This window comes from Erithacus rubecula (genome assembly GCF_903797595.1).
Source record: "Erithacus rubecula genome assembly, chromosome: 24".
Classification (NCBI taxonomy): Eukaryota; Metazoa; Chordata; class Aves; order Passeriformes; family Muscicapidae; genus Erithacus; species Erithacus rubecula.
In genome coordinates, this window is record NC_136676.1 from 3216723 (window position 1) to 3232252 (window position 15530).

At 45.4% G+C, this 15530-nt stretch overlaps 2 protein-coding genes across 2 annotated transcripts; both read left to right on the forward strand.

Moving 5' to 3' along the window:
• The first annotated feature begins 660 nt into the window (after positions 1-660).
• On the forward strand, positions 661-3926 carry LOC306812019 (arylacetamide deacetylase-like 4). The gene is made up of 3 exons (XM_079326224.1): positions 661-889; positions 2095-2158; positions 3034-3926. The coding sequence occupies exons 1-3, from the start codon at positions 700-702 to the stop codon at positions 3806-3808; spliced, it is 1029 nt and encodes a 342-aa protein (XP_079182350.1). The 5' UTR covers positions 661-699; the 3' UTR covers positions 3809-3926.
• Positions 3927-5768: 1842 nt separating this feature from the next.
• Positions 5769-9830, forward strand: LOC306812016 (arylacetamide deacetylase-like 4). The gene is made up of 4 exons (XM_079326221.1): positions 5769-6148; positions 7538-7754; positions 7944-8007; positions 8656-9830. The coding sequence occupies exons 1-4, from the start codon at positions 5987-5989 to the stop codon at positions 9428-9430; spliced, it is 1218 nt and encodes a 405-aa protein (XP_079182347.1). The 5' UTR covers positions 5769-5986; the 3' UTR covers positions 9431-9830.
• The last annotated feature ends 5700 nt before the right edge of the window (positions 9831-15530 follow it).

The window sequence follows — 15530 nt, forward strand, 5'->3', positions numbered from 1 at the left end:
ACCATCTGCCCCTCACCATTTGCCCTTCTTTTTGTGGCCCTCACCATCTGCCCCTCACCATTTGCCCTTTTCTTGGTGCCTCTTACTATTTGCCCCCCACCATTTGTCCATCATCAGTTATTCCTCACCAGTTACCCCTCACATAATTGCCCTTCTCCAGGTGCCCCCTCACCCTCTGCCCCTCACCATTTGCCCTTTTCCTCATGTCTCTTACTATTTGCCCCTCACCATTTGCCCCTCACTAATTCCCCTTCCTCTGTTGCCCCTCACCAGTCACCCCTCACCATTTGCCTAACACCAGTTACCCCTCACCATTTGCCCTTCTCCAAGTGCCCCCTCACCGTTTGCCCCTGACCAATTGCCCTTCTCCTGGTGCTCCTCACCAGTTACCCCTTACCATTTGCCCCTCACCATTTGCCCATCACCAGTTACCACTTCCCATTTGCCCTTCTCCTGGTGCCCCCTCACCATTTGCCCCTCACCATTTGCCCCTCACCAGTTACCTCTCACCATTTGCCTATCACCATTTGCCCTTCTTTTTGTGCCCCTCACTATTTGCCCATCACCAATTGCCCCTCACCAGCCGCTCCTCACCCGGTTCCCCTCACCGCCTGCCCCCTCAGGGCTGCCCACGCGCCGCCTCCCCTCAGCTCACCCCGCTGTCCTCCCTCTTCCCAACAGGGCAGGATTTTGGAGAAGATGGAGCTGTGCAGCAGCCTGGCCGTCAAGCGCTGGGTGTTCTCGGGCAGGAGGCCGGGCCCGGTGCCGGGGGTGCGGCAGGAGGAGGCGCGGCTGGGCCGGGTGCCCGTGCGGCTGTACCGGCCCCGAGCGCGGCCCCGCGCCGCCCTGCTGCTGTTCCACGGCGGGGGCTGGATCTGCTGCGGCCTCGGTACGGCCGGCACCGGCAGCGTGCCGTGGGTTAGGGCAGATTTTCGCTGCTCTGAAGAGATGACAAATTTAGAGGAGATGTTTTGTTTTTTTGGTTTTTGGGGTTTTTTTTGTTTTTTTTTTTTTTGTGGGTGGCAGCCCAGCTCGCTCAGTCTGTTCTCAGCCCCTGGCCTGGCCTGTTCCCAGCCAGGCCTGGTGGCCCACAAGTGTGGGTTTTTTTTCGGGTTCTCATTCCACAGCAGGTTCAAACAATTTTTTAAAAAAAGGGGAAAAAAACCTACAGTCCAGGGAGCTTCTTTGCTTCAGCTAGCTAGAAAAACTACAAGCAAAGGAGAGCTGTCTCCTGCTGTTTGCTGCAGACAACAGTGTGAAGGATGACAATGTGTGAAGGATGCGGGAGGAGCAAGTGCAGTCTGATAACAAACTGCGCTTTTTCTTTCCCCTTTACTCCTGGAACTAGTTTTAAAGTTGCAGAACTTTATCTTTACCACTAACAGAACAGATGATAAGGGATAAAAGCATCACAAAGTCACTCTGAGGCACAGCCTTAGCCAGGCCTGGCTTTAGCCGTGGCCACTGTGTGTGTGGGGCAGAAAGAATTGCAGCCTCTGTATAGGTGCTGATACAAAACTTTTTCACCTGTTTATACACTTTTAGTGAACAAATTAATGCCCATTAGTTCTAAATTACTTAATTCTCTTTCATAAATTGGTTTCTATCCTCTTCAGTCTTTTTAGTGTATTTTTCCTCTGGTAGGGACTTTCCAACATGCATATACTGAGTGTTTTGTTGGCTGCTTCTTTATATTCTGGTTTCTACAATATGTCCTTGTAGTCCATAAATTCTGTCCTTGTATCCAATTTCATCAATACACACCCTCTCCCAGGCCTTGTTCTTTGAGGCATATCAGGGTTAGTCTGGCAAAACTTTTAAGAATTTCAGTTCTAAAACTTTAAGAAGTTTCAGTGATTTTCCCAGGTCAAGTCAAAATAACAGTCTGTGTAAAGAAAGTTATCTACATGCTGCCTGAAAGTGATTTAAGACTAGCACACTACTTATCATTAATATACTGGTTATGACTAATTAAAATTAATTAGAAAAATTATATCATTTCCAACTGCTGCCAAGGGAGGTGGTGGGCAGGGGGAGAGGGATGAGGGCAGCCAGACATTTGTGGGCAGCAAAATATCCTTTGGTGTGTTTCAGATTCCCATGAAAGGATCTGCCAGTACATTGCCAAGGAAAGTGGTTCTCTGGTGGTGTCTGTGGGGTGAGTCTCAGCCAGCTGCTCCTTTTTGCCTCTTGTTGCTTCTCACCTCTGCAGGGATGCACAGCTGGTGGGAAGGAGCTGCACTCCATGATCCCTATGAGTCCCTTCCAACTCAGCATTTTCCATGATTTTCCACAGTCCCGGGTGTCCAGACAGAATTTCAAGGGGGCTGTTTTAATTTCTCTCCCTGCTCCATCAGCTAACAGTGCAGACACAGCCCACAGTAGGGTCCATGTATCTCCCAGCACAGAGCTATGCTGGCATCACACAGAACCAAGGAATGCTTTCCAGAAGAGTTCCAATGTGTTGAGAAATGACTAAGAAACTGACTTGGAAGGTGGCAATTCAGTGATTGGTTTAAATAGGCATAATTACCCTGTGAACTTTCTAACAGCAAGAATCAAATGCTAGTAAGTAATAATAGTACTAATTAGTACTACTAATACTAGTGATACTGAAAAAGAAAACTGTCCCAGTTATTTAAATAATGAAAAAATAATTATAAAAATGAAATATCCTAAGTAAAGGTGAGGTGCAGATTGATTAAATTATCTAATGCACAAGCCAGATGCAGCCTACACCAGAAGAGAAAAAATGAAGATACATCACTTAATTTGTGTTCAGAGTTGCTGTCAGAAAATCCCAACTATGGTATGTCCTTGTGAGCCCATAATGTGTCTATCACTTCTCTGTGATGACTCAGTGGACAAATACCTGTTAAGTAGATTAAAATACCTTCATGGTTTATTTTTGGTTTTTTTTCTGAAGGAACAATTACTCCAATGTAGGACAAACCAGAACGCTGTATAAATTTTGCATTTAGACTTATGATACTCCCTCCTGTTACTTGTGCCGTGTGTGTGTGTGTGTCCCAGGTACCGTTTGGCCCCTGAGCACAAATACCCCGCTGCCTACGAAGACTGTCTGAGCGCCACCCTGCACTTCCTGCAGCACCTGCAGCACTACGGCGTGGATCCTGCCCGGGTCACTGTCTGTGGGGACAGTGCTGGGGGCAACCTGGCAGCTGCTGTCAGCCAGAGCCTGGCAGGCAGCTCACACCTGCCCAGACTGCGTGCTCAGATCCTCATCTACCCAGGCCTGCAGGCACTGGACTTCAATTTACCATCCTACCAACAGAACCGGGGAGTCCCTCTGCTGTTCCGGGAACGGGCTGTTTACTATTCTTTGCATTATGTCCAAGGGGACACATCAAATCTGGAGGAGGTCTTGGAGGGCTCTCATATTCCTCCAGACATGAGGCTGAAGTATAGCAAGTGGGTGAGTGCAGAAAACATTCCTGAGGAATTTAAGGTCAGAGGCTACAAACCACATAAGCCCCGTGAATTCAAGCCTGAAGTTTTTGAGAGAGTGAAGAGAATCTGTGAGCCCACCCTGTGCCCATTGTTTGCTGAAGACAAAATTATTCAGCAGCTGCCAGAATCTTTCATCCTGACCTGTGAGTACGACGTGCTGCGGGACGATGGCTTGTTGTACAAGAAGAGGCTGGAGGACAACGGGGTCCCAGTGACCTGGTACCACCTCGAGGATGGATTCCATGGAATCATAAACCTATTTGATTATCATGGTTTGTCATTTCCATCTGGGAAAAGGGGATTGGACAAGGTTGTTGCATTTATAAAAAGCCTGTAAAAAGAACTCTCCCTCAGTATGCTTCTCCCACTAATCTCTCTGCTTAGGGTCTCACACCTTGGGCAATGCAGCTCAGCAAAAATGTGACACCTTTTGATGTGTAAATTACTAATTCTGATATTCATGAACTTCAAATTAACACAGATCTTCTCCTTGTGGGACTCCTGACAATTCAGTCTTTACCATTTTTTTGTGTTGTGGGTTTTTTTCAAAAATTGGCATCTGATTGGTTCCTTGTCTTTAATTACTAAATTATTTACTTCCATACAAATAATCTATGTAGAATGATTTGGATTAAATGTTGTTAACTACAGCCAGGTTATTTGTGATGTCTCTTTGACAAGCTCCAAAGCATGACTTTATTTAGCTTAAAAATATAAGCTAGGTAGATAGTGAGAAGGAGGGAAGATGCTGGACTAACAGGCAAAGATCAAGAACTCAGTGAGGAGACTCAGATTCCATGGCTGCAAAAGCAGCAGTGCAAGGCCAGAAATGATGGAGGACTCCTAGCTGGAGGTAAGTAAGGGGCTGCTCTGATTTTGAAATAATTGTAGCTCTGCAAAATCCTTTTTAATTTGGGAAAATCTCCACTCTGCCCATTGAGGTCAGGATATAGTGTTGAGAAGAAATGCTGATGTCAGGTTTTAGAAAGGCAGAAAAGATCAGTGAAGTGAGCTCTTGGTCTGTGAGAACTGTACAGCTTAAAGAGGGAATGTGAAGCAAAATGTTTTCATGTTCTTCCAAAGGGTGTCTCCCAATATTAACTTTTGCAGAATCTGTGCTGTGATTCTGTGCTAGAATCTGTCAATTTGTGCTTTCTCCTTGGCTTGTGTTTTACTTACAGGACGAGACAGTTTTTTCCCTGACATGATGCTTCATTACACCCTGCTGATGAAAGCAAGGAAGAACAGCAGTGAGCACACTCAGAACAGCCAGACTGAGGACATGGAAATCCCAGAATTGCCAGGGTTGGGAGTGATCTCTGGAGATCATCCAGTGCAATCCCCTGCCAAGGCAGGGTCACCTGGAGCAGGTGTCGCAGGAACACATCCAGGTGTGCTTGGAATGTCTCCAGAGAGGGAAACTCCACACCCTCCGTGGGCACCGTCCCAGTGCTCTGTCACCCTCAATGCAAAGAAGTTCTTCTGCATGTTGAGGTGAAACTTGTGCTTTAGTTTATGCCCATTGCTTCTGTCCCTAAGGAAATCCCCAGGAAAAAAAAAAGGGGGGAAAATCCTATAGGGCTGATGTTATAAATGAGAAACAAAAGTCTCGATATTTAGCAAAATTTAGATTGCTTTGTTTTATATAGACAGAGCAAGCAGCGCTGGGAAGGCAGAGGGGTCTCTGCCCACTCCGTGCTCCCCCGAACTTGGTTTGCAGCTCCCTTTTATAGCCTGATTTTCCTTGTAGTAATCAATATTGTTTTGTTGTAGTAATTCAGCAAGGTAAGCAGTGGTGGTCAAAGAAACTTCCAAACTTCCGTGAGACAGCTCTTCGGGCAATCGGTCATGTAACCATCTGGTCTTGGTAGATAAAAAACAGAAGAAGGGGGAAGCCCGATCTTTAGCAGATAGTTTGCGGTTGATTATGCAAAGGCAGGAAATCTGATTCTGCAAAGAAACCTTTCAGACTATGGAAAACACCTTTTTCTTTTACAAACTGGTATACACAATATTCATAACAGGGGGATTTAAACAGAATGGGTTTAATCATATATTTCCCTTTATCTAAGTCCACATTCTTTTCTTATTTTAAGTATCCTGATTTATACAAACTCCAAAACTTCTACGATTAACACGAATCACTTATCAATTATCACAGCCGAGAAGTACTTTTCACAAAAACAAACGCTGCCTTCCCTTCGGTTACCCGCGCAAGGGCAGCCCTTGCCGCAGCCTCCCTGGCAGAGCGCTGCGCTGCGGCTGCGGCTGCGGCTGCGGCGGGCGGGAGGCGGCGCCGGGCCCGTCCGTTCCCCGGTACCGCGCGCAGGTCACGCCGGGCCTCCTTGAACCAAGATTACCCGGCCGGCGCCTCCGGCCGCTCCGCGCGGCTCCCCCCGGCCGCCCGCACCATGACCCCTGCGCCGGCTTTGCGGAGCGGCCGCACTCGGCCCGTGACGGGGCCGCGGCTCTGCCCAGCGCTGCTGCGGGAGCCCCGCAGGGCCGCGGCCGGGCCATGGCGCTGCTGCCCGCGCTGCTGCTGCTGCTCCTGCCCCTGGCGGCGCTGGCGGCGGCCGCCGTGCTGCTCGGCCTGCCCGGCTACGACATCCCGCCCGGGGTGAACCAGCCGGCCAAGCTGCGCCTGGTGCTGACCGTGCTGCTCGGCACCGCCGCGCTGGTGAGTGCCGGAGCGGGGGGCGAGGGGCGGGCGGCGCGGGGGGACCCGCGGCTGTGCCAGCGCGGGGAGCCGGGGCCCGAACCGCGTGTGCCCGCTGTCCCCGTGGGATGCTGGCATCGCGGGGAGGGATGCGGGGAGCACCCCCGAGTCTTCCACGGGGTACCCCCGGCCTGGACACTGCAAGGGCACCCCCCATCCACACTGCCCGAGCATCCCGCGGTCGGGGATGCTGTTCCGGACACCCTGGTGCGGACACTGCCCCGGGCTGTTTTAGGGAGCGCTGCCCTGTCCCACGCAAACCCCGCTCCCGGGTCAGGAACGTGCTGGGACGTGTTAGCGGAGATTGCGACCGGCTCGAAATCGGGGCTGGGCTGGGCTGGTGCTCAGCCTGATAACTGCCCGCACCTTCAGGCGAAATCACCTTGCACAAGGAAAGCTGCAGCCCTTCAGCTGCTCCTGACATTTATGGCACACAATCCGGTTAGGGCTGCTTTACTTAATCGCTGGTCTCCCTCTGGTAGCATTGCATAAACAGCATTAGAGCCCTCCTCAGCTCTTCTCTGTTACTTGATGGCTTTGAATGTCTTAAAATCTTTGGTTTTGTCACTCCTTTAGCCACAAACATCACCCCTGTTATCACACACACTGTTTCCATCCACACAGATTCTTAAACCATTTACATCCTATTTAAATTAAATTTACTGATAAAGCTGCTCAGCAATCCTGAGCCACACTAGCAGGTGACAAGAGAGATTCACTGGACATTAGAAAGAGGGATCTTGTCCAGCCAGAGAATGGTAACTGTTTGAAACTCTGCTTCTTTTTTGTTTGCTTATATCAATTTTATTCTAGCTTGCAAGAGCATGGGGAAGGGAAGCAACTTCATTTTGCTATGTAAATCTGTTGTGTAAATAAAAAGCAGTAACTAACTTGTGCAACACAGCTCAGCACTTTAGATTTGCAAATTCACTGAGTTTTATTTCATTTATTTCATATTTTAATTCATGAATAGTAGTTTTAGCAATGAAGAACTGTTTATATGTATGGTATTTTGTTGTTATAAAGTATAAATGAAAAAAGAATGACCGCAGATGTGTACAGAACAATGCTGATGATTAAAATATGTATTCCAAGATAACCAGCTTGGCTGATCTTTATAAAATTTCTGATGTGATGTTACAATGACATTGGATTTGAGTAGTGCGAGTCAATTTTTCTACAGGCTGCAGGATGTGAGAACTTGGGAAAATTGTTTCAGTTCCAAATCAGAGTTTTGTGTTTCTTTAAAGTTTCCCCCAAAGAAGTTTGATATAAGCACAATACAGAGTTTTTATGCCCTGGCTAACTCCAGACTTTTAAAGATGCCTTAATGTCTTTTACCTCTAACAGGGAAGGATTTTGGAGAAGACTGGGCTGTGCAGCCAGATCACTTTTGGCCGATACGTGCGACAGGGACGGAAACTAGGGCTGGATCCAAAGCTCTTTATCCAGGATCTGCAGTTTAACAAAGTACCTGTGAGGGTTTATCAGCCTAAAGCTACCTCAGATGGGCCAAGGAGAGGCATCCTCTTCTTCCATGGAGGAGGCTGGGTGTTCGGGAGCCTTGGTAAGAAACTCCCTGGAGGAACTGTAGTAATGTAAAAAGAATATTCTCATCTTTTTAGAAGATTGCAATGATGTAGTTTCAGCGTGTGATTTGGGATGAAGTCTGAAGCCTTTCTGGAATGGAGATTTATTAGACTGTCTCAAAGCTGAGGACAATAGAGAAGCACTAACAATAATATTTCTTTTGCAGATACCTATGAAAAGGTGTGTCGCTACCTCTCCAGGGAGAGTGACTCGGTAGTTGTGTCTGTGCAGTAAGTGAACACTACCCAGTTCTATAGTTGGGAGATTATTGTTGCTGTGGGACCACAGCAGAGCTGTGCTGTTGTTGGACATGTTCTTTTTTGGCACAGGAATTTCTATGGGATTCACTCAAGCCCATAAAGAGAAGAATAGTGATAATGGAGATTTTTCAGCCTTTTACTATAAATGCCCAGAGATACTCTGAAAATATACAAATGGAAATATTTGGCGTGTTAAGGAAGTCTATAAAAGCCAATAACAAACTTAGGTGAAAAAAGTCTTCCTTGTGCTGAACATATGGACATGTAATAAGATGCTCCAAGCAATTGGGAACTATGGGAAAAGAGAATAATCACCCTGAAATGCTCCCATTTTACACATAGGAAGCAGAGGCACAAAATTATTAAATAATCTTGTCAGGAGTACATCACTGAGAACTGTCAAATTCCTTGTTCAGATCAGAGACAGTCCTACTTCAGTGAGTCCTTGGGACTGAACTCACCACTTAGAGATTATCTGCAATCCCAAATGGAGGAGCAGCATTTTGGAGGCACAGGAGAGCCAAACCACCCCAAAAATGATAGTGCTGAAGAACAGCACATGAGACCATTTCCTGATTACTGCTACTGACATTTCCTTGTTGTGTGTGTGTGTCCCAGGTACCGTTTGGCCCCTGAGCACAAATACCCCGCTGCCTACGAAGACTGTCTGAGCGCCACCCTGCACTTCCTGCAGCACCTGCAGCACTACGGCGTGGATCCTGCCCGGGTCACTGTCTGTGGGGACAGTGCTGGGGGCAACCTGGCAGCTGCTGTCAGCCAGAGCCTGGCAGGCAGCTCACACCTGCCCAGACTGCGTGCTCAGATCCTCATCTACCCAGGCCTGCAGGCACTGGACTTCAATTTACCATCCTACCAACAGAACCGGGGAGTCCCTCTGCTGTTCCGGGAACGGGCTGCTTTCTTTGCTTTGCTGTACCTCAATGGACATGCACTGCACATGAAAGAGGTCTTGGAGGGCTCTCATATTCCTCCAGACATGAGGCTGAAGTATAGCAAGTGGGTGAGTGCAGAAAACATTCCTGAGGAATTTAAGGTCAGAGGTGTGAAGCCACTTAGGCCCACTGATTTTATAGCTGAAGTTTATGAGACAGTGAAGAGATTCTGTGAGCCCAACCTGTGCCCACTGTTGGCTGAAGACTCTGTAGTTCACCAGCTGCCAGAATCTTTCATCCTGACCTGTGAGTACGACGTGCTGCGGGACGATGGCTTGTTGTACAAGAAGAGGCTGGAGGACAACGGGGTCCCAGTGACCTGGTACCACCTCAAGGATGGATTCCATGGAATCATAAGCCTATATGATTATTGTGGCTTCTCATTTCCATCTGGGAAAAAGGGATTGGACAGGGTTGTTAACTTCCTAAAAAGCTTATAGTAAACATCTTAGATTCCATGAGTCTGTTCATGCCTCAACCTAGGAAAATATCTTTTCAGGATATTTAATATCAGGTCATGGTTAGTGAATCAGGGCAGCCATTAACAATGATAAACAAGGCTCATCAGAACCTCATTCCAGCTGTTAGTTGGAATGTGGAATATGCAAAACTTATACAAGCTTGTACCATGCTGCAAGCCCTTATCTTTAGCTCTGTTAGTGAAGAACAGTTCTTTGAATGGACATCCTGGTTTGTTCCAGTTGCTTAAAATAAAATATATCTGTATGAAGAGGAACTGTGTGTTAGCAGGTGTGTGTGGTGTGAGAATAAAACCCAGCTGATGTTAGTGCATTATGAGCCACTGACAATAAAATAATAAATATGATGACAGTAAGTAAATATGATGCAGTGTCAAACATGGTCTCTGTCACTTTGTCACAACAAAGAAATGGTTCCATGGTCAACATCACCTTGTTTCTCAGCACACAGGCAGGACTGGAGCCCCTTTCTGTTCCAGTTGTAGCATTGGGTTCCTGGGTAGTGTTTCACTCACATAACTGGAAGGACAATTCCATCAACCAGGGAGGGGAGTGCGTCACAAAAAGATGGGCAGGATTGGTGGAAAATTGGACCCAAATACTCTACAACAGCTCTCCTTGGAAACTGACTGGAGCAGAGGACAAGGGGAAGATCAAGAGAGAAAGAAGGGGGAGGCCAGGAAGGCGAGGGCAGGAACAGAGCAGGTCAGACCCTGTGCTGTGGGCAGTGCAGGGCTGTAGCTGCCAGCTGGAGTCCAGCCTCAGCTCACAAGAGTAATAAGGTGGAGGAGGATAAGCATCTTCCTTGGCCTGTACTCATTCTGTTCATGACCTGCCCTTCCTCTCCTTAAGCCAGGGCAGCAGCAATGCCCAAGCACAGGTTGCATTGAGGGCTTCACACTGAATATTATATTGGCCAATTAAAAATGGCACTTAGGGCAGTCACTTGAGGCTGCTGTACCACTTAAATCCAACTATACGGTAATATAGACAATAATATTTACCAAAATCATGCTAGAGAGACTTCACTAATCCTCCCAGAATTGAATACTTACTATGACTTGGAGAATCTTTAATAATCTGGATATTGGTCTCATTTGCTTGTAGAAACATGAGCATCTTTGCTAGCAGAGCTGCTTGATAGATTTCATATCCTGCTTAAGAGCTCAGCAGAATTTTGTCATTAGACTTTTAACTTTGTCAGAACATGCCAGTTAGGTTCAATATTAGAGCTGTTCAAGCAGATCCTTCTGACTCTGCTGAAACTGCTTCCTTTGGATTTTTTTTTTCTGGAACCAAATGCCAGACTGTGTTGCAGTCTGCTGCAGCAGAAGTAGAACAAAGAGGGGAGAGAAATGGTTCATTCATCCTTATCAGATGCTAGTTCCCATGGCAGGTGAAGATATTTGAGCAAATTAACCAAAGCACAGATAAATTTTCAAATGCAATACAGTATATTTATATATGCTAAGGAGCCAATCCAAAATTTTACAGTGGCTAATTTTACCAGCTCAGGCAAAGAACATGGACTTCTTCCCCCCAAAAAGCACTTGTGTAGATGAGGAAAGGAGCACTGGGAGAGAGCTGCAGTGATTAATGGGCTGCCTCAGCAGTGCTGTGTTGTGTATCTCTCACTTTTATAAACTCAGCAACATTTCATACAGAACAGCCTAATCTGCTTCCCAGCTCACAGTGCAAACACCAAAGAGAACCACGATGGGGAAATTTAAGGTAAGGAGCAGAAAATTCCATTGTGGGGCTGTGTGTGCCAACATTGCAGGCAGAGATGATCTGTGACTAATACTTAAATCCTATTTTATATATCCTTAAACAACTGTATGTGTAAAGGAAGGCACTGTAGCACTGTGGCCATTCCACAGCTCCCCTGTAGTTTGGATTGCAGTGGGAATCCTTCCTGAGGCAGGCAAGCAGCACACACTGCTTGGGACTCCCTGGATGTTTCCCAGTCTGTGCCTTGGGTGTGACTGAATAAAACCAATGTGTTACTCCCACCTGGGACTGGGTATTGTGTCTTCAGGGCATTCCCTGGGCTCTAATAGCAGCTTGCTGGTAAAATAGGATTATTTTAATCATCATACCTCCAATTCATATAAACAAACTGCACTTAAATAAGGCCCAACTCTTTTACAATACTTTTCCCCACTCATCTACTAGAACATCCCTTCCACCAAGGTGTCCCTGCACCCCCCAGTATTGTTATCATTCTCCAGACAGGCAGCTGGAAGGTTGGATATGCAATGCTGCTGCACGAAACCCTTAAGCAGCACAAGGCAATCAGCTTTTCATTTTCAGCCTTCTTAAATGTGTCTGCAAATCCATGATGCAAGTGTTGAAATCTGATCAGATCTCATGACATACAGATGCAGTTGCTTAAGTTAAGTGGGAATTCACTTGAAATGCAAATGCCCTTATTTTCAGGGATTAAATTATAAGTAACACAAAGACTGACAAAGGTGTGTGGCATCAGTGGCAGAAATACAGTCTGGCTCAAAACCACACTGAGTATTCTGAATGCTGTGCCCAACAGCATCGTGTGCATCTCATTTCAGGGCCTGCCACTGCAGCACTTTTCATCTGTCACAAGGAAGCAAGAAGCCAAAATTTAGTGTCAGAGTGTGCTGAGAACTGCAACAGACACAGCTAAAAGCTGTGCTGCCTCCCCTGCACAGCTGCAGTGCAAATTTGCCTGGATTCCTCAGAAATCAGATTTCCCCGTTCTTGATAGTTCTTGGCATTGTTAATTCAGTGAAATGGAACATGGTGCACTGGTCAATATATAGATTTAGAGACAGGAACCTCCTTCTGTTTAAATTCTGGAAATGAGTCTTATAGTGACTTTTGGCTACTTTCTTACCCAGTCAGTATCTTATTTTTTGGATTAATAAAGTGGAAATGATATTCATACACAACCCTAATTCACCACAGGAAGCAGTGAAGGAAAATGTCAATGAACAGATTTCTCTCCCCTATCCAATATCAGTTGAAAACAAGCTGTGGGATGCAACTAGCAGGAGAATCAATGGAGTATTATTAACTTTCTGAATTTTTAAGTAAAAGGTTACCTGTGCTAACTTTTCAAATATCTACCAGACAGGCTTGGAAGAGTCAGGACTCCTGATTGATAACATGATTGCATCTGTCAGTATCTGACAGTGATTTTCTCTTCCAGCCAGAGGATGGACACTCATGTCCTGAGAACAAAGAGATCCACTTTGTCCTTAACGTGCTGTCAAAAAAGTACAAACATTCCCTCTGACAACTGTAGAATAAAACCACCCAGACCAAAAATATAATTATATAATTTCTAACATCTAATCTTGTCTCAGAATAACCCATTCTCTATGGCCATCTTGAAGACCTGATGGAAAACTGCACTAGAAAGAAGCTGAATGATGTCAAGTGTCTGCCCCATTTCCTGTGAAAGCCCAATAATTTTTGTTTTTCCTACTTATCAGCTGACACAACCACCTAAAACTCATGACCAGGGATACCTTCCCCAAAATGCTGGTGGAATCTTGGACTTTGAAGAGGGGCAGAGTGTCTGCAAACTGGTGAGAGCCAGAGAAGGCAGGGATCCCCTGTGTAAACTGCTTAGGGTGATCTTAAGCACTGCTTAATATAGCTTGGTGCTTGTGGGAGCTGCTCCATGCAGGAGGAATGAGAATTAGGTTATCCAGGCACACAGCTTTAGGCCAGTTAGAACAAGCTGCTGGGTTACATCCTGACCTGCAGGTGGCCAGGACTATTTCAGAGGATATTAAATCACTGAAAACAAATTTTTCATCTCTTGGTTTTTAGTCAATAAATAGTGAAAAAAAATAACCAAGCCAAAATGCAAAACAAGCAGAGTGGGACTTGAAAGGGCACAAAGCTCTTAATTGCTTTGCCCTCTGTTTTTGCTTTTTTAAATTTTATCTTTACACAGCTTGCTATGTGTTTCTTTGAAGAAAGAGCAGAAAAGAACCTTGTGTGATAGTATGTGTGAAACATCTAAGAATAAAACAAACATAGGAACAGCTGCACATGAAAGGACAAGGTGAAGCAAGGTTCCTCCCCATGCAGGAAGCAGGCAGACCTTGATTACCCTTGGCTTTACATGGGGAAAGCAGATAAGCTGCAAAGCAAATTACATTAGCTGACCTTGCATTTCCATAGAGCAAACCTGAAAGAAATAGCTCTGAGGGGCCTTTCCACTCCTGGATAGGCCACCCTGAGACTTTGCTCCTATGTAAGAAGTGCTGGTACAAATCCAAATTCTTATTGCTCCAAAATGCAACTTCTGCATTTAAATCACATTTGGCCCAGAGCAGAGATCTGCAAAGCTCAGCTGCTCTTGCTCTGAGGCTCAACAATAAACCTTCAGCAAGCCAAAGGCTTATTCAATATATCTGAAATTAATTTAATGCAATTCATTTTTGCTCAAGATTAGCAATATTATAATTATTTTTAGGAACAGATAGAGCACATACCATAGTCTTGGCATGGCCAGCCCCTGGCCATGGTTTGGATGGAGTTTTACCTCTGCAATATTTTAGTCACTGTGATTTATATTTGCATTTTCAAGGTTGGGTTTTCAAGTGAAGGACACTGACGACTCAGATGAGCAGAGCAACAGTGGCACCTATTGGCAAAGGGACTGTGGCTCTGAGAGCCACCCAAAACCATTTGGGGACAGCTCCTCAGCTGAGTGCAGGAACCAGAAAACAGCATCCTTGATGAAATCTTTCAGAGATGCACGAGCTCTGGTAATTAGATAAACATTATATGGGTTTTTTTAGGTTTCAAAGTCCCAGGGAGATCAAAGGCAATTAGAAAAAATTGAAAGCAAAATAGGTGAAAGTCAGTGAATCACAGTTAGCTATTAGTGCTGTGCTATTAAACACATTCTCTTGAAAAAACATCTCTAAGAAAATCCATAAAGAATGAATTACAATGGAATGAAAATTGGTGGATACAGAAATTCTTGTATCCACAAGGAAGTCCTCCACATTAATTTTATTGCCAGTATAACTATTAAAAGTGTATTTTTCTGTTTGTTCCCATCTGCTGATGTTTTTTGTGACAGTACCAATCAGGCATGCAGCTCTATAGCACAACAGAGCCCAGATAATATCTAGAATACACCTTAGAAAATTATACAAAGGTAGCCTTAATTTCACACAACTCTAATAATTTTCCTCTAAGATCTGCTCATCAATTATTCATAATTGTTAAATATTTATAACAAATGAAACATTTATGTTTATAATCCACTGCACTTTTAAAAGCTAAGTTCATATATGGAAAAAATGACTGGCTTGATGTACAGGGAATTACTGAGATGCACAAGAACCACCTATGAAATTTGCATGAAAACATTAATTCAAAAATCTGAGAGCTCCCCTGCCACAAGTCTGATCTGTTTTTATTGAGCCATTTACAATTAAATATACAACCACAACACCCAGGGGAGCCCAGGGTAACCTGGTGAAATGTGTTCTGGTGGAGAGCTCCATAAACAGGAGGATGCACTTCCACCAGACAGGAAAGATGGGATTAGTGACACCCAGCACCAAAATATCTCCTTGGATCTGTTTAACTGAGCAGCTGTTTTCACCTGGAAATTCAGACCTTGCTCACAGGTGCCCAGACAGCTTTGTGGTGAGTCCAGTCAAAATCCTGGCAGAGTGAGTCCAGGATTGAGCTCATGATGGTGGAACCAGATACCAACCAGCCCCAAACAAAACCTGAACGTATCTTTATCTCAAATATTCCATGTGACAGCGTGGTGGCTGGAATTGATGCATATCTCTCAAAGCCAGCACATTTCCTGCCTGGAAGGAGACGAGTGTCAGCCTGCATGAGCTGTGTAAACAAGACAAAACTCTTTGGACTGAGCTCCCTAGTCAGGTCTGGGACTCTATCAGGAACACTGATTGTGGCTGGCAAGGGCTGCAGTATTTGGGAGTTGGGTTTTTTTTTGTTTTGTTTTTTTGTTTTTTTTTTTTTTTTTTTTCTGGGAGCTTTGGGGTTTGTTGGAGTGAGGGTGGCAGCATTTTGG